This window comes from Danio rerio, chromosome 21 (genome assembly GCF_049306965.1).
Source record: "Danio rerio strain Tuebingen ecotype United States chromosome 21, GRCz12tu, whole genome shotgun sequence".
Taxonomy (NCBI): Eukaryota; Metazoa; Chordata; class Actinopteri; order Cypriniformes; family Danionidae; genus Danio; species Danio rerio.
Genome location: NC_133196.1, coordinates 10723731 through 10750008, shown reverse-complemented (window position 1 = coordinate 10750008; position 26278 = coordinate 10723731). Strand labels below are relative to the sequence as shown.

Below are 26278 nucleotides of genomic sequence, written 5' to 3'. Positions count from 1 at the left end.
GGTGTTGCTATATTTACATACTTTTTATTATGTTTTTATTATTATTAATATATATTTTTCTTCATTTTATCATGTTTAGTACATTTATAAAACATTTTGTATTATCATACTAAAGAACATTTTTACAATTGAAAAAATATTATAAGGAAATATATTATTTTACATTAGATTATTATTTAGCAAATATATCAATTCATTTGTAATGTTTTACATTTTAATTGTATTATAATATTATAATAATTATATAGTTAATATTAATGGTAGTCATTATAAATGTGTTTTTTATGTTTGTATTATAATAAATTATAATTTTTACTATTATTATTATTATTATTATTATTATTATCAATATTAATATAAAGGAATATATTATTTTACATTACATATTATTTACATATATTTCTAATTAATTTTTAATATCTTACATTTTTTATTGCAATATACTATTAAATTATTAATAATATATGATTGTTATTTATAGTAGGCACATTACATTATTGCATTATATTTATTTATTATCTAGTTTGTTTTCTTTTTAGATTATTATTATTATTATTGTTATTATTATTATCATTTAGTCCTTTGTTACATATTCGTTCACATTATTATAAAATATTACTAGTATTGTTATTATTATTATTATTATTTTTAATAATAATAATATTAGTAGTAGTAGTATTATTATATTATATATTATTTTATTTTATGTATATATATATATATATATATATATATATATATATATATATTGTTTTGCATTTCATATTATTATTTTGCAAATATATCATTCATATTTCATAAGTTATGTTTTAATTTCAATGTAAAATTATATTAATGATATAATCATATGATTAACATTAATTGATACATTAAATTATAAATATTTATTATGTAGGTATATATATATATATATATATATATATATATATATATATATATATATATATATATATATATATATATATATATATATATTTTTTTTTTTTTTTTTTTTTTGATGAGGCATCTGCACCTTTTTTATAATAATATTGTATTCTTGATATTTCTTTCTATTAGTTTGACATATCAGATATTGTGCGCACCATGAGACTCCAGAGGCAGGGCATGGTACAAACAGAGGTAATCAATCAATCATAATGCATGCATCGACATTAAACAGTCTACGCTGCTGTCTTTTTGCATGTAACATTTTTCACTGTTTTTCCTCTTCAGGAACAGTACATATTCTGCTATCAGGTGATTCTGTATGTGCTGCGCTGCCTCCAGGCGGAAGAGGAGCTGTCAGGATAACAGCTCAAAACACCGTCAATACTTTTATTATCTCATCAGAACAAAACTAAACAAACAAAAAAAAGTCTTAAGATGTTCCAGACGTCAGTGACGTGTACAATTCTTGCAGATTTATTTTTTTTGTGTTTTCTTATCGCTTACATTCTTGACCATTGGCTGCTACTACTTCTATGAGACCATTTGTTTTATAATTTATCTTTTTTGTTGTTTTTGGTATAAAAACAAACAGTTTTTATATATTCCTTAATGATTATGGATCAAATAAGAAAAGGAAATGAATTCTTTTTATTTTTTGTGGTACAGAATGATTCTTGTAGATGTATTTGATATGAAATGATGCTGGAAATGTTGCCTTGACAGAATACGAGACAGTATTTGCTTTGTAAATCTTTTAGAAATCACAGAGCGCCAGGGGTGATCCAAGAAATTCAAAGTGTTATATTTTAGTGTGATATTTATCTTATGAAATCTGTCGATATATGTTTTAAAAGCTGTTACATACTGGACAATTTTGCAATTTGTAAATAAAAGAATATAAAGCCTTTAAAATAATCTGATCATTGTGTTTGTTGCTACTGTGATGTTTGGACGCATTCAGGTTAGTCATTTTTAAAATTATGACAGGTAAAGCTGTACATTGTGATTGTATTTTATTTTCATTGCTTCCTTCAATATTTAGGTGTTTTTTTGTAGATGCATAACATATTTTAAAAGCTCTAATATCTGTCAACATCAATGTTTGAAAATTTTTTTCATCCACTATATATATTATTGGGAACTAAACAAGTTATACTGATCACTGATATTATGCTATGCATTTTCCTAAATGCTTACTTTGCTCCCATTGTTGATCATTGGTTAAAGTTAATGAGTAACAAATGTACAATAAATTAATTATAAGTTAATTAATGTAGTGAATTAAAATAATGTGAATTGTTGAGAGGGGTCTGGATGCAGACCTGGTGCAGTGCAATCTTGGCTGCACCCAATGCTTTTTAATGGGCTCAACTAACCCCTCTCCTAACCTTTTCGACAGAGTGACGTCACTATAGCTCCATTTGAGTGATGCAGTTTCAGCTTGCATCTTAAAGGCTGCATCCAGATACTATTGGAATTGTACTTTGAAAAATATTTATCCTTATGGAAAAAAAATATGAACACATCAATTGTATAAAATATACATCATAAAGGTTGTCGTGCAGTACAACGTCCCCCGGGTGCCGCAGCGCACTGAAAACTTTTGAGAATAGAGCTAAATACGCATAGATGCCTCATTAGCGGTTGGTGCTGCACGCCATATTGAAGCGGTCAAAACTGCCAACACACAAATACACAAACTATTTTTTGGAAATTAAACACTTAAAGCAGACCAAAACCAGATATTTATTTCATGTGATGAACACAATAAGATATTTTGAAGAAGGTCACAGTAGGGAAATAACGGGTGGATTTAACCAATGAGCAAGGTAAGCGACCGGTTAGGGCCCCAGGATATCTGAGAGCCCCCAAATAAATACCTAGAAGTATAAATAATATTAGAAATTATATGAGCAATTCCATGCAAATGTCATGTTTTCACCAATATACGTAACCCGTTTCTAAGTTTTTTGTGTAAAAGTTTTTCACAGTACTTTAGAAATACTCAAAATGTCTCTGTCATTGTTTTCAAACTATTATATTTCATTTACCTAAACAACATAAGTGGCAATTTACATCTTTCACATCCATAACAGAGAGACGTCACATCCAAAATGACACTTTTTGACTCATAAATGCAAAGATATAAAATTAATCATCTTTTGTTCTTAAGATAGCCGACTCTTTTTGATTAGCATTATTTCTTTTGGGTTGTGCAGTTTAATTGACAGGATTTCTACAAAGTATGTTGTGCTCGCAGACTTTTTTGGTAACATCCATAACGCATGTTTATTTTCCTCATTTAAAATATAAAAAATGTTTACAGACTGATATTTTTCTGATCCTTCAACTCTGTGGTCAGTTGTTCTGGAGAAACAGATGTTTCAATATAATGTCTATGTGAATTTATGTTTTGAGTTTTTACTGCAAATTTCATATTTATAATGTTGGAATTGCTCATAAATTAAATTGTTTTTTTATCTTTTTGTACTGTGAGGGTGTAAAATTTTTAATTTTAACGTTATTACATCTGCTCAAAATTATCCTCTACCTTCAATCATGGACCAGTCCAGCAGTCAAATCAGTAAAGATTTATGCCTCATTCAGACTAGCAGTGACTGCCTTCGCTCAAAGTGGCGACCTGCCTCAAACGCAGGGGTGCGTATAGGTCTATACCAGTGGTTCTCAAATTTTTTTCATCAAGTACCACCTCAGAAAAAAACTGTCTCTCCAAGTACCACCAAAATTAGCAGTATTGAAATACAGTAGCGTAGTAGGTCCAGTAAAGCAACTACAACTCTGCAAAGTTAAAAAACGTTGCAGATTACCTCGGATATATAGGCTATATGTCATATATGGCAGATTATATACATTATTTTTGATAAATTTTGAAATGTGTATAGCATGTACTAGGCATATTTCATTCCTCCGTGTACCACTAGAAGGAAGCCTGTGTACCAGTTTGAGAACCACTGGTCTATACCAATGACTGTAAAAAAATCCAACCTCTGACAGGATCACAAGCTCTACTGGTGTTCCTGTTGGCTGTCGCTCAAGAGAGTCGCTTTTTTTTTTTTTTTGCAAAAAGTTGAAGGATTCTCAACTTTGTTGTGTCGCTTGACATGCCCACCTGGTCGCCAACGATCGCTGTTGTTTGCGTAAACGGATGTTGCCAAAAGTCGCTCCCTCTTTGTTGAAATTAACGATGGCTTGCTTTGCTGCTGCGAGTCGCTTGTAGTGTGAATGAGGGTTTAGTTTTAAAAAAAATGTAATTTTCATTTATTCATAAATTCATTTATTATGTTTAGTTGTGAATTCATCTTAAGAAAACAATTTCAAAAGTTTTACCAGGTGCTTTACATATTATTGTTTTGCAGATAAAATGTAGATTAAAATTTCTTCAATACTTGAAGAAAAAAAATGAAAATTAATAATAACAAATAAGTACAAAAGGTGCATTTTAGAGCTTTTGGGCCCCTTCGCTGGAATTGTTTAGGGCCCCGAAATCACTAAATCCGCCCTTGGAAAATAACAGTATAGATGTCAAAATCTCTACCAGTTTACAACATTAAAATATCTTATTTTATGCCCAAAAGAAACTTGTAGAAATGACTTCATTTTAATGTAAGTTTGAGCTTTTCCTTTTAAGCATAAACTAGCACTTCCTAATGGTCAAAAGTAATCGTCAAATGTAAAACCGAGGCTGCTAAATACATTAATTTTGGCCGGGAATTTGACCGTTCCAAGCTGGCGGACGAACATGCCATCTACGTGTTCATATCTATGCTTTCGAGTACTTACTGTCCTTTCACGCTTTCCGTAGTTTTCTGGCAACATGGCGACCTGCTTATGAGCCACGCTGATGCTGAAGTTATCGAAGCCGTCAAAATAAACATTGTTTTCTGACACTTAGTATTAGTTAAATAGCAAAAATGTCGGGTCGTCACAATAACAAATTACCGACGAACCTCCCGCAGTTGCAAAATCTGATCAAGAGGGATCCGAAGTCCTACACCGAGGAGGTAAATAACTCGCTGTTTAACTTGTAAAGCAAAACAAATAAATAATGATTTCCCAAGCTGTTCGTGTATGTATTAAATCTAACCAAACGTTACACGTGTGTTCGTTAGTAGCATAATTAATAGCACATGTGTGCTTGTTTTTTAGTTTAGTTCCTGAGACAACTTGTCACTTCTATTATTACGAGAAACGCATTTCTATAGAGATCTGTATTTGAGACATCCGCTGATTTACACGTAACTAAATTGATAACACGAATAAATGTCGAACTGAAGACTGTGTTAAATGTGGTTAATATGTTGTCGTTGCAGTTTTTGCAGCAGTATCGTCATTATCAGTCAAATGTGGAGATCTTTAAACACCAGCCGGATAAAGCCAACAAAGACCTGTCCGAGCTGGTCATGTTTCTGGCTCAGGTATGGTGTGTGTGTTTTTATAATAGAGCTAAAGTTTGTTTTTTATTTACACATTCGTTCAGTGACAACTTGACACGCTTCCTGTATTGTTTACTATGCTACTTTGACTATTCGGTCTGAAATGTCATGTTAGTGTGACTTGAAAACAGCATTTACACTAATTACACTTACTGGCCACTTTTTTAGGTACACCTGTCTAACTTCTCGTTCTAATCAGCCGATTAAAGGGCAGCAACTTAATGCATTTAGGCATGTAGACATGGTCAAGACGATCTGCTGCAGTTCAAACCGAGAATGGGGAAGATGATTTAAGTGACTGAATGTGGCATGGTTGTTGGCGCCATACGAGTTAGTCGGAGTATTTCAGAAACTGCTGATCTACTGGGATTTCAAGCACAACCATCTCTAGGGTTTACAGAGAATGCCAGAGGTCAGAGGAGAATGGCTAGACTGGTTCCAGTTTATAGAAAGGCAACAGTAACTCAAATAACCACTCATCACAATCAAGGTATGCAGAAGAGCATCTCTGAATGCACAACACGTCTAACCTTGAGGCGGGTGGGTTACAGCAGCAGACGACCACACCGGGTGCCACTCCTGTCTACAGGAAACTAAGGCTACAATTTACACAGGCTCACCAAAATTGGACAATAGAAGATTAGAAAATGTTGTCTGGTCTGATGATTCTCGATTCAGATTGTAGGGCCAGAATTTGGCTTCAAAAACATGAAAGCATAAATCCATCCTGCCTTGTATCAACGGTTCCGGCTGGTGGTGGGGGTGTAATGGTGTGTGGGGATTTTTCTTGGCACACTTTGGGTCCATTAGTACCAATTGAGCATCTTGTCATCACCACAGCCTACATGAGTATTGTTGCTGACCATGTCCATCCCTTTATGATCACAGTGTACCCTTCTGACGACTACTTCCAGCAGAATAACGCACCATGTCAAAAAGCGTGAATCATCTCAGACTGTTTTTTTGAACATGACAATAAGTTCACTGTACTCATTTGCATCATGGATGTGCAGCTGACAAATCTACAGAAACTGTGTGATGCTATCATGTCAATATAGACCAAAATCTCTGAGTAATATTTCCAGTACCTTGTTGAATCTATGCCACAAAAGGATTAAGGCAGTTCTAAAGGTAAAAGGGGGTCCAACCCAGAACCAGTAAGGTGTACCTAATAAAGAGGCCGGTGAGTGTAAATGACTACAATGGTGTACCTTGTTAGTCATTGGCTGCTAATATGATTTCTCTAGTTAGAATTAGCAAAGAATACTTTTCTGAAATTGTATTATGGAGAAAGTCTGAATGTGTTAATATAAAACCAACTTTACCTCAATCAATGAGTACACATATATTCTGTTTATGTAATGAATCACATTAGATTTGTTATGGTTTAGACTGTTTTACTGTTATTGACTGATTTTTTTCCTCCAGGTTGGACACTGTTATTTAGAGGAGCTGTCAGATTTCCCCCAGCAGCTGACGGATCTGCTTTTAAATTATCATACAGTGCTGGAGTCTGATCTCAGAATGGTATAATGACATTTGTTTTTTTTGACTGAACTTACAATATTCTTATTATCTTAATGGGGCTGCTTGGAACTATTGTTAAATTGTCAATATTCTGTCTCCATGTGAGTGTGTGTTTTAAGATTACCTTTAATGTAGCATGTATTTAATATAGCTGTGTGATCATGTAAAAAAAAATTCAAAGTTGCAAAGTACAAAATACCCTATAAATAAGGTTGAAAGGATGTTAAATTGGGGTTTAGAGTGACCAGATTCTTGAAGCCAATGAAGCTGCCTTATATGTTGAGTGGTTAAACGATTACTCATGATTAACCAATTCCAAACTAAAAGTTTGTATTTACATAATGTTTGTGTATATAAAATGCAAAAAACAAAAAAAAAGTATTTACATGAAACTAGATGTAATTAAACATTTTAAATAAATTAAATATTTGAATATTTTTCATTCATAAATATTTAATATATTAATATAAACAAACATTTTCTCAAATATATACATGTATTTATATTGCATTTTTGTTTGGATATAAACCAGTTATAGAAGACCTCTTAAACAGCTTTGACAATAGACATTTTAACTTTTGAAGATGCATTTTCTAAATCATAACGCCCTACACGGGGCTTCAGCGTCAACGCTTGACAGAGGGCGTGTCTGAAGTTGGGGCTGACGCGATCGTTATAGCAGCATTAGCCAATGAAATTAGTCAGCAATAGGCCACAGTCTGAGCTGGTGTATTTGCATACAGCGATCTGATTGGCTGACGCTTCTGTCGCCACTGGAAAAGTTGAGCAAGTCCCAACTTTTGCAGCGAGCAACGCCTCTAAAGCGGCGCCGACGGGTCCACAATGCTGTTTGGCAACGCCAGACGTCACCTATTCAAAGTGAATGGGAAACTTTGACGCTGACGCCCCGTGTGAATGGAGCGTAACTGTGGCATAATCTTTTTCAGACGTTTTGCAAAGCTCTGATCATGCTGAGGAACAAAGATCTGGTCAGTCCCACCAGTCTCCTGGGGCTTTTCTTCGAGCTGCTGCGCTGTCACGACAAACTTCTGAGAAAGGTTGGTGTTTTTTCTTCTGTTTACACATTACAAATGATTGCAGAGTTTGCTGTTAAGAGAAATGTCTTCTGTCTTCTCAGACTTTATATACCCATATTGTGACGGATATCAAAAACATTAACGCAAAGCACAAAAACAACAAAATGAACACGGTAAGACTTGAGTGCATTCATTTTTTTTTTATTAAGTAACACAATTGAAGAACTTCAGACTCTTAAAGGAACACACCACTTATATTGGAAATAATCTAATTTCACAAGTCAACTAGATATTTAGCATTTTTATTGGTAAAAGTCACAGTTGAGAACAATATACCTTCCAATTTGACTATATAACACCCTACCAAATTGACGATATTTGATTATTCACTTAATGTTTTGGTTTGATTTTGGGGTGAAATATGATGCTAACATGTTCTTTTTTTATTTTATTTATTTTTTTACAATTTTTGAATCCATTCATCTGACCTCCAGGTCTGGCATGATCACTTTTAGCTTAGCTTAAATAATTGAATCGGATTAGACCATTAGCATATCACTCAAAAAGTTCAATTCTGGCTCAATAATCAAGGAACGTTGCTGCTGTACCATGGCTGTAGCAGGCGAAGTTATATTACGTAGTGCCTGAAAATAGTCCCCAGCTAGGTGACAGCACTACACAATATTATTGCATCTGCTGCAGCCATGATACAGCAGCAAAGTATCTTGTTTAATACACCGCAATGAGCGCATAATGTCAGGCCCTGTTGCCCTAAAAAAAAGTTACTTTTCATTTTCCATCGGGTCTTAGTACATGATGTAACTACAGAAGAGTCAAGATTTTAATAGGAAAATGATCAAAACCCTTGTTTTATATTTTGAGTGAAATGCTAATGGTCCAATCTGATTCAATAGTTTAAGCTAAGCTAAAATATTCCTTCAAATATGTTAAGTATTTAACCCTAGGTGAAAGTGTTTTTTGACTTTACTTTGGGGCAAAAAATACATTTTAAGAACAATTTCCCCTCTAAATTGGCATTATTCATTTATTTTGGTTTGGTTTTGGGCTGAAATATGACACTGACATGTTCTTTATGTACTGCATGAAACTGACTCGCTTTTGTGTTTGCCCTCAGACTTTGCAGAACTTCATGTACACCATGCTGAGGGATTCAAACCCCATTGCTGCCAAAATCTCTCTAGATGTGATGGTTGAGCTTTACAGAAGAAACATCTGGTGAGTCCTTCAGCAGTAACGACTATAATAGGATGCCTTTATTTATGTTCTGCTTCACAGTTTTCTATTTTCACATCAATAATCAGGAATGATGCTAAAACTGTGAACGTCATCACCACAGCGTGTTTCTCCAAAGTCACAAAGGTTGGACTTTTTGCCATTTGACTTTTAATAAAATAGGTTCAATCTCTAATAATTAAACATTTTTTGCTCTCATATTATATTGGTTAGAATTTCAATTAAATATTGCACTGTTACGTCTTTGTTCACTAATCTAATTTTCAAGATCAAAAGATCTTTTCCTAACATGTTTCAAAAAATCTGATCTTCGTTCAGATCCTTGTAGCTGGACTGAAGTTCTTCCTGGGAAAAGATGAAGATGAAAAGAAAGACGATGATTCAGAATCTGAGGTACAATAAGTGCAGATTATACTTCATGATACTTTTTTTTCTCTTTACAAGCAATTTTAAACATGTTCTGTTTAAGAATAGTTTCCACAGTAAAAAAAGTTAAGGAGCACAACAGTTTTTAGAACTTATTATAATAATTAACCTGAATGTTAATTATTGCATAGAGTGCAGTGAAAATTAGCAAATTATATGATTTATTAAAAGCTATATGATTCTGAGGACAGAAGTAATATTTACTGAATGGTATTGATTGAAAAATGCAAAACGCAAAAAAGTAATTTTAAATTATAACAGTTCTCAATTTTTTTTAACAAATAATTCCAGCCTTGTTGAGCATAAGGTGACATTTAGGGTGTACTCGCACTATGTACAGTTGCCTTGAACCTGCCGAAGCACACTTGTCCCGCCTCCCCTCTCCCTTGACGGCTCACACTCACATTGCATCCGAGCCTGAGCACGACGCTTATGTCATCAATGATGCACTGTTCAGTTTAGCGCTCTCACTCAGCACAGTAGAGATTTCCTTATTTCTTTATACCGTTGTATCGTTTTAGTCGTGCAGCTATTGTGCAGTGAGGGATTTGCGTCTTTAATATTCTACAACTGTTTGCGTTCATTGTACAATAAGAATGATTAATAAATCCATATGAAGCATTCCCGTAAAAGTCATGTCTCATCTTCAGTTTGAGCCCAAGTGAACTGCGCTTTGGCACACCTTTTCCAACCAGACCAGGGCTGGCCAACTGATCTGCACTCACCTGAGCCTAATTCAGAGCACTTAGACTTCGTAAACGATCTGGGAAACGGGCCTGGGTTTGGTTCAGATAGCATAGTGTGAATGCGCCCTTACACTAGTGCAGGGATGTCAAACTTAATTGCTGGAGGGTCGCAGTCCTGCACAGTTTAGTTCCAACCCTGCTCCAACACACTTACTGGTAGGTTTCAAATAAAGCCTGAAGGACTCAATTAGTTTAATCAGGTGTGTTTAATTAGGGTTGGAACTAAACTGTGCAGGGCTGCGGCCCTCCAGGAATTGAGTTTGATATCCCTGCACGAGTGTATTTGAATTTTTAAGTGTTGTTGTTATACCTGGTATACACACTACTCTGGCATCCTCAACCCACAAAAACAAAGCTGGTATTCTATTTCAGCATAGATGAACACAAATGCAAACTTTTGAAAACTGAGGCACTGCCATCCACAGTCTATCTCTTATTGCTGTATTGCTTATCCCTGCTTCGTCAAGCCTCTCATATAACCATTACACAAACTGGTAGACTAAGCAGGGATAGACAGTATTTATGATGCATGTATTTCAAAAAAGTATTTTAAATACAAAAGAGTATTTTGTAATATTTTATTGGCTGTCTGAAATGGCTGTAGTTTAACAGCAGTTATATTTGCACTGTATAGTAAATGAGGAGGAGCGATGTATGCCTTAAGATGTCAAAGTGACACAGCATATGAAACATATTTATTAATTATAAAACTCCTGACAGGTTATACAGCAGGAGCAGGATATAGTATGTAAAGAGTTTATTTGCAAAAACAATTTTTTTTTTAAGTTTTCAGAAATCTTGTTTTTACATTGAGTATTGAAGAGTCAGTTTAATGATGAAGAGACTGATTGTATTGGCCTATTAATGAAAGATTTTTAAAGAAACGTCTTGCTAATTTTTAAAAGTGTTTTGTGGTATTTTTAAAATACAAAACTTTTATTTTGATACATTTTGTGGCTGCTGCATTTTATACATTATTTTGATACACTTAAACTTCAGGTATTTGGTATTTTATTAAAATACGTTTTAATATATTTTTGCGCAACCCTGACCATAATTATCTCAATAAACTCATACTCCGTGAGCGTGAATAGTCATGTATTATTAATTTTAAGCCGCACAGTGTGGACTAAGACCATTTTAAAAAGAAAATGCACTAGTATAGCATGGCATTTGCATAAAATGTACAAACTCCAAACTTTAAAATATTACCCAATTAAAATATTTTTCAACATTATTGAATATTTTCCACTGCAGGACGAGGGTTCAACAGCCAGAGATCTAATGATGCGATACTCAACTGGAAAGAAAACCTCCAAGAACAAGAAGAAACTGGAGAAAGCTATGAAAGTCCTGAAGGTTAATTCGGGAGCTTCGTGTTCAGAAAATCCATCTTCTGTGTTGATAATTACATTATTAAACTCTGTTTACATTTTGAATTTTTAGAAACACAAAAAGAAAAAAAAAGTGGAGGTCTTTAATTTCTCTGCCATACACTTGATCCATGATCCACAAGGTAAGAGCACATAAGGATTAATCTATACACTGTCACCATGAATTACTCCATAAAAGCTTAAACTAAACACTCTAAATACATGAATAATATTATTTGTTGTTCAGATTTTTCAGAGAAGCTCCTGAAGCAGCTGGAGAGCTCAAACGAGCGTTTTGAGGTGAAGATCATGATGATGGAGCTCATCTCTAGACTTGTGGGAATTCATGAGGTATGTGTTTGATTGAACAATTAGTTTGATTTTAGTGAGTGATTCATTTGATTGTGTGATTCATTAGATTTGATTGTATGAATAATTTGTAACTTTTGTATATTTTTTATTTTACAGCTTTTCCTCTTTAACTTCTATCCGTTTGTCCAGCGTTTCCTTCAGCCTCACCAGAGAGGTAAACACACTGTTGTCTGTAGAGAATACCTGCAATGATAATGTATAATTCATGTGTGTGTTCATCTGTGTCTAAAACCCATGTTGGTTTGTCTTATTTATTTTTTCATTCAGAGGTCACAAAAATTTTGTTGTGTGCCGCCCAGTCATCCCATCAGCTTGTCCCGCCTGAGGTAAATAAACTTGATTTGGTCGCACTTAAAAGGGACCTATTATGTCCTCTTTTACAAGATGTAAAATAAGTCCCTAGAGTGTGTATGTGAAGTTTCAGTTTAAAATACCCCACAAATAATTGTTTTTTTTAACTATTTGAAACTGCTCCTTTTAAGCTTTAATCCAAAATGTGTTGTTTTGGTCACTGTTTCGTTTAATTTTAATGAGATTGATCTCCCTGACCTCATCAAAAGGATCCTAAAACTCCACATTTATAATGCCTCTTAGTCGCTGACATTATCTTCAGCAAGTACAGTGTAAAAACTCCTTGGCTGCTTCTCACTCAGGGCTGTCTATTGCCCTGATTGTCACTAATGGGTGGGGCTTTCCCCCTCTAATGACATGTACAAAGGGAGAATGTCAATTAAAGTGTTTCTGCAGGCTGTTTTTATGAAGTGCGATTATAAAAAATTTACTTGTTACCATTAGAGGCTGGATAAATTCACACTATGTAGCCACAAAAATGTGTTTAAACCCCTTATAAAAGTGCATTTTTCAAATTTGGTCCTTTTTAAGTATAATTTAATGGCCCGTTTCCACTGAGTGGTACAGTACGGTACGGGTGGGTACGGGCTTGTGCTTTCATTGCTAAATGGGTACCAATGGTATATATATGAACACAAACAGACCCTTGCAGTCTCCAATAAGTTATCAATTACAGAAAAACTACACACAGCATACTTTTTGTCCTTATTTGGCTTCAAAAACAACACAAAACATATAGCCTACAGTCAGTGCAAACCTCTCCTCTGTGTCTGTAGTCTTTGCCAGCACATTTGTAACGTTAACATATTGTTAGAGAGTAATTCGTCACTCTGGATTCATAGTAGTCCAAAAAGGATAATAGTTAAACATGGCAGTTTGTTCATGTTTGCTGAAAAAATAATTTGGTTCTTTGTTTTTTTTTGTTTTTTTTGTGCTTCACTATCACGCCTGTTTCACACCGCAAGCGTCAGCGGCGCGTGAGCAGAGCGTGAGCAGCGCGTGTGTTTTCGGCGTCCATGTTAACAGATTAGAGCTTTCATACCGCACGCAGCAGCAGCGCGTCAGAGCGAGACGTGAGCGTCGCCGAAGCAGCAGTGCAGCGATAGTTTCGGCGCTGGGTCTATTTTTGACGCGCTGCTCACGCTCAATTAAAGTGACAGTGCATTGAGAATGACCAAAACACATTGAATGACAGTAAAAACTAACAATTTTACCCAATAAATACGTTAATAATGTCAAATGGTTTATATATAGTCATTCAAATGAACTTAAAACGATTAAAAACGGCAACAAACATTTATTTAGGCCCGAACTACAAAACCAAATGTAAAACTATTTTACTATCAGTTTTGCTTAAGTTGCACACTAGTGTTGTAGGAGAGGGGAAATGGAATATTTACGGGATTTGTAGTCCATAGCGAAGTGTATTGTGGGTAGTGTAGTGCGACACGCATGCTGGATTATGTGAGCTCGCTGTGTTCTGTGCAGCTAGCAGAGCAAGAAAGTTTTAATCGGCTTTGTTTTATGTTCACTCGAATTATTCCTACCGGGAGCTGTTTGCACTGTGAATCTGACAACACGAAAATAAGTAAAAGAATGGCATGCATTAATTACTTTTGTCCGTCTCATCATCTGCACGAGCATGAATTAACGAGCTGTTATTCTGCCGCTGGACATCACTAAAGCGGAGAAATTAACACTAGTTTGATCAAGTATAAATATCATTATAACTATATTGTATAAATATGATAATAACTAGGTCTACAGCAACCTGATAATCAAAAAACAAATGACATGATATCACAGGCGATTGTCTTCTGACTGTAGACAATTCTCATATAAGTTAGCTTTAGAAGCATACAGTACTATTTGATCTATAAAATTTGTAAAATAAACATTTGCAGGTTAATGAAACAGCAGGGGCCTTGGTACAGATGAAAAGTTTAAAAAGTGTATTTGTATATAGAGGGGTAACTAGATAGAATAGACAGAGATAGGTTGATCTCAGCAGCAGCTGCCGAAGAGCTGCGCGCTGCAGACGCAGCTGGTGTGAAAGGCAAACGCCTGCGTGCTGCTACTGCTCGACATACGCGCTGCTCACGCTCTGCTCACGCGCCGCTGACGCTTGCGGTGTGAAACAGGCGTCACGTTTGTCTGTTTCTGAAGGGATCGAGTGACAGAAGCACTTAGATAAGTTTGTTATTTCAAATATAGACACGCGGCGAGTGCAGGCGAGAAAGTGAAACCGCTCACACTTTTAGATTGCCTTGTAAAAAAAACTACTGGGACAGGGCAGATTCTGCTTTTCTTCTTGGCTTTGTGGCTGTTCATAAAGACGACGTCAAGGTTTGTTTGAGCTTGGGTCGACCATGTCTAGTTATTATATGTATATGTTATTACAGTGTAATGTCTCTGCTGTGTATTTTAAACATGGCGGTTCCTTTGTTTTCTCTGTAAACCAATAGCGTTCAGCTGCGCCTCTAGTTCCGGTTTTTGGTACCCTTAGTACCCTTTGCAAAGGGTGACCAAAAAGTGGTGTGGTACGGTTCTGTATGCCTTTTGACAGTGGAAACGGCCATAAAAGCGTACTGAACCAAACCAAACCGTACCTTACCATACCACTCAGTGGAAACAGGCCATTTTAGGTATATTTTGACAGTGGAAACGACCATAAAAGCCTACCGTACTTTACCACTCAGTGGAAACAGGCCATTAGGGGTCGTCTTATGCTTTTCACAAATTAAATTTAGCTTTTTACTGTGTAACATTACTGTTTGAGCATGAAAAGGCTTTATAACACATGTAGATGGTTTATTTGTTATTGTCAGTGCCTTTACAGCTCTAGCCTCACATGTACTCAATGTAAAAATACACCTTTACTACGGGGACCAGGAGCTTATTTGCATTTAACACACAAATATTATATATTTTTTTTACTCTTAAAAGATTATTTACAGCAAGGTGTAATAAATATTTTAAACATTAGACACATTCTGTGATCACCAGAGATACCATATAAGAAAGCATACTAAAAGTACCCTTTTATAGTAAAATCATAAAAGTTATTTTACTTTTATTCATCAAGGACACATTCAATTGTTCAAAAGTCAGTAAAGACATTTATAATTACAGTTATTATTTTCTATTTTAAATAAATATTGGTTTTCGAACTAAAAAAAAAAAAAAAAAAAAACTAAAATATTAAGCTGTACAGCCATTTTCTGCATTTATGAGTAGACGTCTTTGAGCACCAAATCAGCATAATAGAAATATTTCTGAAGGATTATGGACTGAATTCTTGATAAAACGCAATCAAATTGAAAATGTTTGTGTGAAATTATAGCGATATTTAAGAATATTAATGTGTCTATTACATTTTTGGTCAAATAAATGCAGCTTCGAACATGGGGATCTACAAATAGAGTGTGCTAACTTCTTGTTATATTTACAGATCATTGAGCCAGTCATCATGACCATTGCCAATAACTTTGTTACAGACAGAAATTCAGGGGAGGTCATGACAGTTGGGTATGTGCTATGTAAATATGAGTAACATACAATAAGGTTTAAATGTCTAATACAAAGTAATAATGCATCCCCCCCCCACTTATATCTCAGAATCAACGCCATAAAGGAAGTGGTTGCCCGTTGTCCTCTTTCTATGTCAGAAGATCTGCTTCAGGATCTCACACAGTACAAATCCCACAAAGATAAAAGTATGAAGTGGATCATTATTTATCATAATCTTTATATCAGATGCAACTTTTTATAGTAGACTGTTGAATGTATTGTTTGACTTGTTGTCTTCCAGATGTTGTGATGTCTGCTAGGGGTCTTATCCAGCTCTTCAGAGACCTCAATCCAAAGATGCTAACCAGAAAAGACAGGGTGAGAAGTGTTTGCAGTTTTATATCATATTAAAATTGATCAAATCATTCTCAAAATCTATTCAGTCTATATTAAGGATTTCTAACCATGGTCTCCTTTGACCTCAAATATACAAAAACATAGTAGTATTTCAATAAATTAACAATTTTCTTGTTTTACAGTTTCTGATATTTCCCTGAAATATGTTTATGGATTTGCTATATTGTCAGTTAGTCATGCTAGTTTTATTTTATTATATTTGTTATTGATTTTTAAGTATACACATTCACAAACCCCACAGCCCTTACCCAGAATAGAAGATACAATAGTTTTCTAGCTGTCAGTTACTTCAGTCTGAAATTACTGCTGTTTGGAGAGACATAATGATAATAATAAAAGAAATAAATACATACATAAAAAAGGGAAACATAAAAAAATAATTAAGTGTATAAAAACTCATGTAGACACTTTCCAACAGAGAAAAGATCAGGGTTCATGCGGTCATGAAAAACCTGGAAAAGTCATGGAATTTTAACCTGACATTTTCCAGGCCTGGAAAAGTTTTGGAAAAACCGAAAAACCCACAAAGTTTTGGAAATGTCATGGAAATTAGTTTAACAAATATCTGTATACTTGAATTAGGGCTGCGCGATATTGGAATAATGTGACATTACAGTATTTGATTAACAGGTTTATTTGGATTGATTGGGTGGATTTTGTAGGTGAGTGAATCTCAAATAATACATAACAAATAAATTACAAGCATAGACAAAAAAAAAATATATATATAGTAAAGATTTAAGTGAATTATAGTTTTCAGGTATTCACTCTTCAGGCACAGATATTGAATCATCAACACTGCATAGTCTTCATTGTATCTAAATCTCTATAAAAGTTACAAAAAAATTATTGTGGCCGGATGTTTTAAAATGTGAAATATTGAAATATTCACACAGTCACAGGCTTTAAAGCGAGAGTTTACTCAAAGAGTAAAATGTACTTACTATTTACTCACACTTTACTTGTTTCAATACTATAGGAGTTATTAAATTTATATTCTTTTTGTGTTCATTAAGAAAAAGAAAACTCAAATGTTTGAAACAAGTGAAGGGTGTAATAAAAATGGTAAATAATTTTTGGGTAAACTCTTTAAAATGATCTCTTTAAAATGTATGCAGATGATACACTTTTAGTCCATTATGAGTAAACTCTATATTAAAATATAATCCCGACATTGCATATCCTGCGGTGTAACTATTGTGGATGCACACATTGCGATAACGATGCTGAAACCATATATTGTGCTGCCCTAACTTGAATATAGTTGTCTTTACTTTTCTGTCTTTGGCCAAAAATCTGTTCTCTCATTGTTAGTGCTGTGTAAGCATTATCAAAATCAATTTTACATAGAAATAAATTTAAATTTAAACAAAATATATTGTTGTGTGTTTTATGATATGCTGTAATAAATTTGAACATCATTGTTTTTGCTTATTTACCATATATATGTAGACTACATGAAACATTGTCATCAAAATGTACTTGAAAATTCTGGAAAAGTAATGGAATTTTAGTAGTAAAAATGTGTATGAACCCTGAAAGACAAATAATAATTGTAGTAGTAGTAGTAATAATAATAATAATAATAATAAATATACAAATTAAACTTAAAGAGTTCAGCTGGTCATTTAAATTGTACACTTTTTATTTTTTTAGATTAGTTTGGAAAAGTCTTGCTCTAATTAAATAATATTTAGATCAAAAGTGAGTGTAGACATTTATGCCTTTACAAATCATTGTTTTAGACTAAATTTCAGCTTTAAATAATGGCATGAAATAAATGTGAAAATACGTACGTTTTTTGTAATTAAATTGGACTGTTTTGACTATTAAGCTGAAACAAATACAGCCTTGATGAGCAAAAGGGACTTGTTCAAAACTACATTTTAAAACTTGTTCATTTTCATTTTATTTCATGTCCAGGGAAGACCCACAGAATCCTCTAAAGAGGCGAAAATCCACAAATATGGAGAACTGGAGGCTAAAGACTACATTCCTGGAGCTGAAGTGCTGGAAGCAGAGAAAGCGGAGGATGAGGAAGATGAAGGTACTTAAGCTGGATTAGTTTATTAGCATTAGCTCCTATTTCTCAGGAGGCCATCTAACTGATGTCCTCTTCCTCACAGATGGATGGGAGAGCGCCAGCATGAGTGATGATGATGAAGATGGAGAATGGGTGAATGTGCATCACTCTTCTGATGAAGACCAGGCAGAAGTGGTGAGGATTTTATCATTTACTGATGTGATTTATCACATGGATCTATATGAACAGGGATTGTAGGGATGTGGAAAATGCTTGAAATTTAATGTAGTGTGTTCAAGCTTTGAAAAGTGCTTAGATTTTGGATACAGTGCTTGAAACTGCTTAAATGCAGGTGAGCTGTTTTATTATTAATAATTAATTATACTAAATAGCTTCCTATTTAAACACAATATTGGTAAATATTTCTTTGGAGTTTATGAAAATAAATATCTGCAAAATTTAAGATGAAAGACGCATTTAAGTAAATGAGATTTAAGAATAAATTACAGTATTTCAATGTTGATTACGGACTTGGGCAAAGATCAAAATAATTCCCTAGAATACTATTTCATAGGATATTTTAACAAATTGCATCTAATGTAATGTAATGAAGAAGTACAATAATGTATGTAGATATGTAATTTACTACAGTTAAATACAGACCTGGAAATTGTTGAAAATTGCTTAAATTTAGTTTCAGAAATGGTGTAAAAACTCTGTATGAAGCCTTAAACAACATTTAAAAAAAAAAATCACTCACAGAAAAAAAAACCTTCAAGGTGAAACATTTGCATTTTTGGTCTTATTTGTGAGCAGTGTAATTTTTGTGAATGTTAATTGTTTCATATAGTAAATAATCTAATGGATTGAGTCACTAAACCAAAAATGTAAAGGATGCATGTCTCTAAAAAATTGGGTACAGCCTGAGTTAGGGTTGTCATGATAATATAATTTGGTACTAAACGATACTGAGATGTTAAAAATGACCGTTTCCTGTGAACATTTGAGCGCTGTTGGGCATGTTCTTAAACAGCGCTGATTTGCCATTGTGTTCACATGCTCAACACAATGGCAAATCAGCTGTGTTTAGGAACGTGCTCTACAGTGCTCAAATGTTCGCGGGAAATTGTTATTTCATGTCATTTTTAACATTTCACTACTAATTGGTACCGAATTGCAAATATCATGACAACCTTAAGCCTCCTTTCCACCACAAACGACAAGCGACAGACCGGAAGTCATTCATTTCCAACGGAGAAGAGTCCGGGAGCTGCGTGGAGTTTCCATCATCTTCGTATGCGGAAAATTTGGATCCGAAAAAATGAAATATTTGAACTCCTGCGACTAGACCTTATGCGACCGGCCGACCAGATGTGATGTATTTCAGTGTTGTCCAAGCAGGTCCGTGTGCGCGAGATGAGAAATGGTAGTTTTTTGGTTATTTTTTTGAATCAGAAAATGTCTATATTATAAATTAAAGTAATATACATTAATAAATTAAAGCAATATCTTGTCTCCACATTTCCTCCAATATTTATTTGCGATCTATGAGTTTCTAGTATTCATTCATTCATTCATTCAACCATGGTGAACACACAGAGAATAATGGCTCTTGCTTTTGCACTCCATTATTTCGGACACTGCGTGAACAGCTTCTTCAATGGTGCAAGTCAGAACTGAAAATTCTGTGCGACTGCCACAAGGGGGCGTATTCTGACAGTCGTGTCCAAATGTCGTGTGCAGTGGAAAGGCGGCTTTAGTCCGAGTTGGTACTACATTTAAAGTTGCTGGAATAGTGTTGGGTCGTTTGTTTGGTAACAAAAGATCCGACTTTGTGGAATTGAATGCATTATTTGATAGTAATGATGAGAAATTATATACATTTCAACCTGTGCTTTAATTTGTGTTCATCAGGCTGAGAAATTACAGAGCATCCCGGAGGAAGAGCGCAAAGCTAAAGCTGCCATGGTGAGCACTAGTCGACTCCTTACGCAGGATGACTTTAAGAAGATCCGCGTGGCTCAGATGGCAAAAGAGGTGGGCAATGCGCCCGGGAAAGGTCAGAAGAGGAAGAACGTAGACAGCGATGAAGAAGAGAGGCAAGTTGGGTTTGAGGAATAAATGGTGCTTCACTCAAACTGTTTTTGGAGATATATGGCAATAATCTTCAAACTGAGAATAATCAAATCCATAAAGTATTGTGCTTTTGTTTTTTCAGAGGAGAGTTACTTAGTCTAAGAGATATTGAGCGCCTTCACAAGAAACCCAAATCTGACAAAGAAACACGATTGGCAACTGCCATGGTGAGTGTGAATAATATATGCAAATATTACATTCTTTTTTTTCAGATAGATAGATAGATAGATAGATAGATAGATAGATAGATAGATAGATAGATAGATCACATACATAGATTGTTTTCTTTTATTTGATTGATGTTATTCCAACAAATATTAAGTTAACACAGATATTGTATTGTCTAAAATGAACATAAACCTCAGGTACTGATTATGTGCTTCAGTGGTATTATGCTATTCAGTGGTAAATGTTAGCACTATGAGTTTAAATACCATTTTATGTGACATTAATTACCATACTCAAAGTTCCACAAGATACTTTACCTCTATATCTAAAATATCTGAAGACATAATCTTTTGTTATTTTGACAATTTGTCATTTTATACAAAATGCTCTAAAATGAAAATATTTTTATTTGAATCTCATCAGTTGTATAAAGAATAATAGTTTTATTCAAACATACAACTATATTTAAAATCCAAAGAAAGAAATCTAAATAATGTGCATAGCCTTTTTCATAGCTCTCTACATATGACTATATAAACTGATTTTAAAGTTTAGGGTTAGTGAAAAAAAAAAAAAAAAAAATTAGCCAGGATGGATTTTTTTCATAAGTGATTTTCCAAATGATTCCCATTACAACTAAATACTTTAAACTCATCAATAGTCTTAATTATAATGTATCATTATTTTCCACAAATATATGAACTTTCAACCATTATAATAGTAAATAATTGTTTAAAACAACATCAAAACAGTATATTACAATTATTTTAAAGATAATGTGAGATTCGGCTTTGCAACACTGGAATAAATTACAATTTAAAATATATTTAATTAGTTTTAGTAGCAAGATTTGACTATGCGCATAACTATCTTTCAGTAACTAACTAGGTTTTTAATGGATGTCTTTGTTACAAAATAGAAAAAAAAGTGCCATAAATATCAGTATAAAATTGTTGTTATTATTATATATTTTTTTCTCAGGCTGGACGGACTGACAGGAAGGAGTTTACCAAAAAGAGAGGTAAACTAAACCCGTATGCCAGCACCAGTAACAAGGAGAAGAAACGGAAGAAGAACTTCATGATGATGAGACACAGTCAGAATGTTAGAACTAAAGGCAAACGCTCCTTCAGAGAGAAACAGGTGAGCCGTTTACACTCCTTTAACGCTTTTAGGTGCCATAAATATGTGTGTGCTTTATGTAGATTGGTTGTTTTTACTCATCATGATTTGTCTCCCTCAGATCGCATTAAGAGATTCACTCTTGAAGAAGAGAAAGTTCAAGTAGTTCCCACTTTTAATGGACTGGAACTAATTTATGCTTCGTGATCTGTGTGGACCATTGTGTAAAGGAAGACAGTGAACAGACTTGGCTGTGTGGGTTTTCTTGTTGCCTTTTAATAAAAACATTTAAACAGTTGACGTTTTGATTTGAATTTAAAGGGCACATAATTTCCCCCTTTTTATGATTTAATATTAATATTATGGTTCTTCTGAGTGTGCCAGTTTAGGTTCAGTTCAAAGCACAGTTTAGATTTTTTTATTACAGTGGGTTAAAAAGTGTTGTTTTGGGGGCTTGTACACAGCTCGCTGTTTTAGTGGCATGCTGCTTCAATGAAAATTAGTTTCGATTTCCTGCCCTACGTAACAAGGGGGGCGGAGCCAAGAGCTCCCCCGCTCTGTGTTTTGCAGCAGACAGAGAGAAGCAACATGATTGAGAGGACCTGCATTCAGCTGTACATGTACGACTTGGACACAGACCAAGCAGAGAGTACAAAATCATTTGGTCTTTGTATAGTTTCACAGCCAACTGTGTGCTAGTTTAATGTGCCGAGCTTGTACACCGAGACTAATAACCAGGCACACTGAATTAACTTTGACTGAGTCACCAGATACGCCGTTTAGAGCCGCGATATGGAACACCCGACATGAAACTAAAATGAAACTTTTCGTATGGCGCTCTGTGGCACAGCAGAAATATAAAGTGTCCCGAATCGTGGCTGCGCACCGCCGACAGCCACCGACTTGAAGCTTCGTTTTGTGTGCCCTAATAGAAACCTGTTTAGAATTCTAAAATGCATGTTGCGGCGGCGAGTGGCGCTTCTGGTGTGCGACCTGCAGGCAAGTTTGTTATTTTATTTCCAATGGAGAGACACTTGCATGAGGCAACGCGCTCACACTTTCCACCTGCACCTAGTTCAGACTTAGATCACAAGGAGCTTCTGTGACCGCGAGAAATGCAAACGGCTGAAGTTTAAGGTAGACGCAATGAAAAGTACACATGTTTCCAAACCTTCCTACAAACAAACTAAGTTGCAAACAATAATTCCGATTACAGAGATCATGTGGTGAATGCTGATCTTGTGTTTAGCCCAATGAGCCTTGCATCTAAAAATATAACAAGGGTGTTCCTTCTAGTCACATCGCTTTGACTCACATGCTGAAAATGGCGGATGTGAAACAAACTGAGGATATGGTGATTCGAGCCTGTCAATCAATATTGGTGGGCGGGGGGACAGCACTACTACGTCAAGGTGCGGTCGGTCTAAAAAACGCTCCAATTGGTCCACCGTTTTTATGTTGTTAAATTGAAAATAAAAGGAATGGGTGTGTTTATATCACCCCAATATGACGCTCTATACACTATACCTACACGCATGTCTGTCCATGCGTCTTGAAAAGTAGATTTTCACCATAGGTGGCCTTTAACAAATACTCCCATTGGACAAACTACAACCATGATAGATGAACTGAAAGATTTAACATCAATAAAACAAATGGTATAATTCAAAGTATTTAGTTTTATATTTAATCATGCAATACAAAAAACATTCAGACATTAAGTAAATATTTTGGGGCCAATTTGTCAGATTAGAAAAACAACCAGTGATATTTAAGACGATTATAGTCCTACTAGATTCTCATCCCAGATTTTTCCAGTTTGGTGTATGATCTTATATATTTGCATCTATTATTGTGTCCAGTTTAATGCTATATCCAGCATGTTTATCTTAGTTAGAAGTTAGTCAATCTACAAAGCATCAGCATCAGCAAGCATTCACTTGCGATCACTGCAGTTTTCTGTTCGCTCTACAGGTGAAGAACTTCAGCATTAATTAAGAATATATGTGATGTTGGCTCATTCCAAATACGTGCTATCTTCTTTCTCTTTTTGTAATTATTTCAAAGTGGAATGTACAGCAAAAAGACACAAAAAGCTATTTGTTTTAAATTCATCAAAGTGGTGAATGTTATTTGGGCATGTTCTCTATAGGCTTCAGTTTGTTTATTTGAACAATTCAGACATTTTAAGGCAGATTAATTGCAGGTTGATACCTGTGTGCAGATAAAATAGGTAAGAAACCTCACAATGACTTGCATCATATAGTTTTATGAAGATGTACAAAATGTTTTGGGGAAGTGAGTAAACGATGTGTTTAAGGCTAAAAGTTTTTCAATGACAATGCTAATCTAATTCTGCGACAATAAAACTAATCAAGCCTTAATGATCCAATAATCAAGCCTTCATGTCTACAAACAACTCAAAAACGTCTGATTTCAGAGTCGACGTATCCCAATAATGTCCAGCTGCAGGCCCGCAAAACCACACACGTTTTAGGCACACACAATCTAGGACACACGATTTAGGCAAACCATATATGGTAACTAAATCTTTAGCATTATCGCCACCTATTGAATTTCACAAATATGGTTTCTCATTTCAGTCATTATTATTTTTATATCTTAACGATCATTTTGACATCTCTGCAGTTTCTGAACTCAAATTATGTAAATAAAAATAATTGGTTATATACACTTCTGAATTTATTAATGTGTCCACATAAACAGAAAACATAGACCGTCTAATTGTTGGATTAAGTGTAATGAATTATTTCAGGATCTTAATATAATCATACTTGGTTAAAATCACTTTGTTGTAAAATATAAAAAGCAAACAATAATATGTCACTTTAAAATAAATTATCCTACTAGTTAATCATTTAAACTATATATATATATATATATATATATATATATATATATATATATATATATATATATATAATTATATATATATATATATATATATATATATATATAATTATAAACTGATTATCTTAACTGATTATAAGTATAAGTTTATACATAAACTACTATCTTTTACTAAACTGTCACAGCTGTTAAATATATAAGTGAGTTTTTCCTTAAAACAAGCTAAATATTCTGCCAATGGAGTAAGAAGAATAATCTTATGTCAAAAGGAAAAACAAGATTTATTTGCTTACCCCATTGGCAGATTATTTAGCTTGTTTTAAGGAAAAACTCCCTAAATATTGGCATATTATTTCTGAAAACAAGACAATATATTTTGCTTGTCTAGAAAATGCTTCTTGATATAAGAATTTTTTGATATTTGAACTAGAAACACTACAAAAATCTAAGAAAAGCATTTTTTGCAGTGTAATATTTAAGCTTGAGCAAACTCATTTTTAAAAGTGTATTGATTATATTTAAACTTTCAAAAAACATTTTCCCACCTCTGGCATTAAAGCCTTTATATTATTTTCTGTTTTATTTTTATTTTTACTCCCATTATTCTCAACCCCGTAATGTACAAAGCTGAGTTGTTAATAATAGTATTTTAAAAAAAGCTTTTGCTATAAAACCAACATTTACCTATTGCTCATATGTCACTCAAATCAGTTTAATGGCTAAAATAAATCACATTTTTGATAAGTTTTAGATTTATATGTGATTTAAGTTACAATTATACAATTTATGCATTCTGTGGTCTCAATTTTTCTTAAAAAATGGTTTTAAATTTAGATGTCTTACCCAAACCACACATTTACAATGTTAGGCCTTAACATGGTGGTTGGTACTCAGCAAGAATGTTTTCTATATTTAATCGTTTTCCTTTTTTATTTTTCTAAAAATGTTAATTCCACAGGGTTGAGAAAACAGTGACTGGGTTGAAGTCTGTAACAGGGTTGAGGGGACACTTTAATTTTAATTTTAATTAGTTTTTTTTTTTTTTTTTGGAGGGAAAAAAAAAATATATATATATATATATATATATATATATATATATATATATATATATATATATATATAGTTTGAAGAGTATCAGGGACATGACAAATTCAATTAATTTAAAGTACCTGGGGGACATGACAAATAGCCTGGTTTGTGACAGAAATATTATATTTTTATGCTAAAAATGCTTTTGATGTATATATTTTTTATTCATTATATTGTATAAAGTAAATGCAATGAAAATGCTTTTAAAATGTCATTTTAGTCAACAACCACTTATGTTAAAAAAAAAAAAATATGGGGGACTGAAATATTTCCGAATGCCATTAATGAGCCATGTAGTGTCTTCAGTAAGCCTCTAGAGAGAGCTCTAGAACAAGAGTTGTAAGTGAGTAAGGGGAAGAAAGTTCAAGATAGACATGATAAAAAACTACAAAGAGTTCCAGACACGGTGTGTATTTGTTACATTTTCTGGCACTCAACATAAGCGTTCCACTGTTTTTAACTTCTCATTTCCCTG

The 26278-nt window shown here is 33.9% G+C and overlaps 2 protein-coding genes across 18 annotated transcripts in view; both read left to right on the top strand.

The window, feature by feature from the left end:
* The window catches only part of ptpn13 (protein tyrosine phosphatase non-receptor type 13), a 183746-nt gene extending 181904 nt beyond the window's left edge, over window positions 1–1842 (top strand). For 16 of the 17 annotated variants that reach the window (XM_073934787.1, XM_068215907.2, XM_068215904.2 and 13 more), the window contains 2 exons: window positions 1057–1119; window positions 1213–1839. In XM_073934787.1, coding sequence (XP_073790888.1) covers window positions 1057–1119; window positions 1213–1290 — 141 coding nt within the window. In that variant the 3' untranslated portion in view covers window positions 1291–1839. Of the gene's footprint in view, window positions 1–1056; window positions 1120–1212 lie in introns of all 17 variants that reach the window. The other variant, NM_001089543.2, reaches the window with a different exon arrangement.
* Window positions 1843–4752: 2910 nt separating this feature from the next.
* On the top strand, window positions 4753–22128 carry sdad1 (SDA1 domain containing 1). Its single transcript, NM_173230.1, is given in 22 exon segments — window positions 4753–4949; window positions 5259–5363; window positions 6810–6908; window positions 7856–7966; window positions 8047–8118; window positions 9081–9181; window positions 9268–9325; window positions 9518–9592; window positions 11629–11730; window positions 11818–11887; window positions 11992–12095; window positions 12213–12270; window positions 12384–12442; window positions 15919–15995; window positions 16086–16183; window positions 16279–16355; window positions 18318–18441; window positions 18521–18612; window positions 20332–20516; window positions 20636–20720; window positions 21703–21864; window positions 21965–22128. Coding segments are annotated over 22 exon segments (2049 nt in total). The 5' UTR covers window positions 4753–4859; the 3' UTR covers window positions 22010–22128.
* The last annotated feature ends 4150 nt before the right edge of the window (window positions 22129–26278 follow it).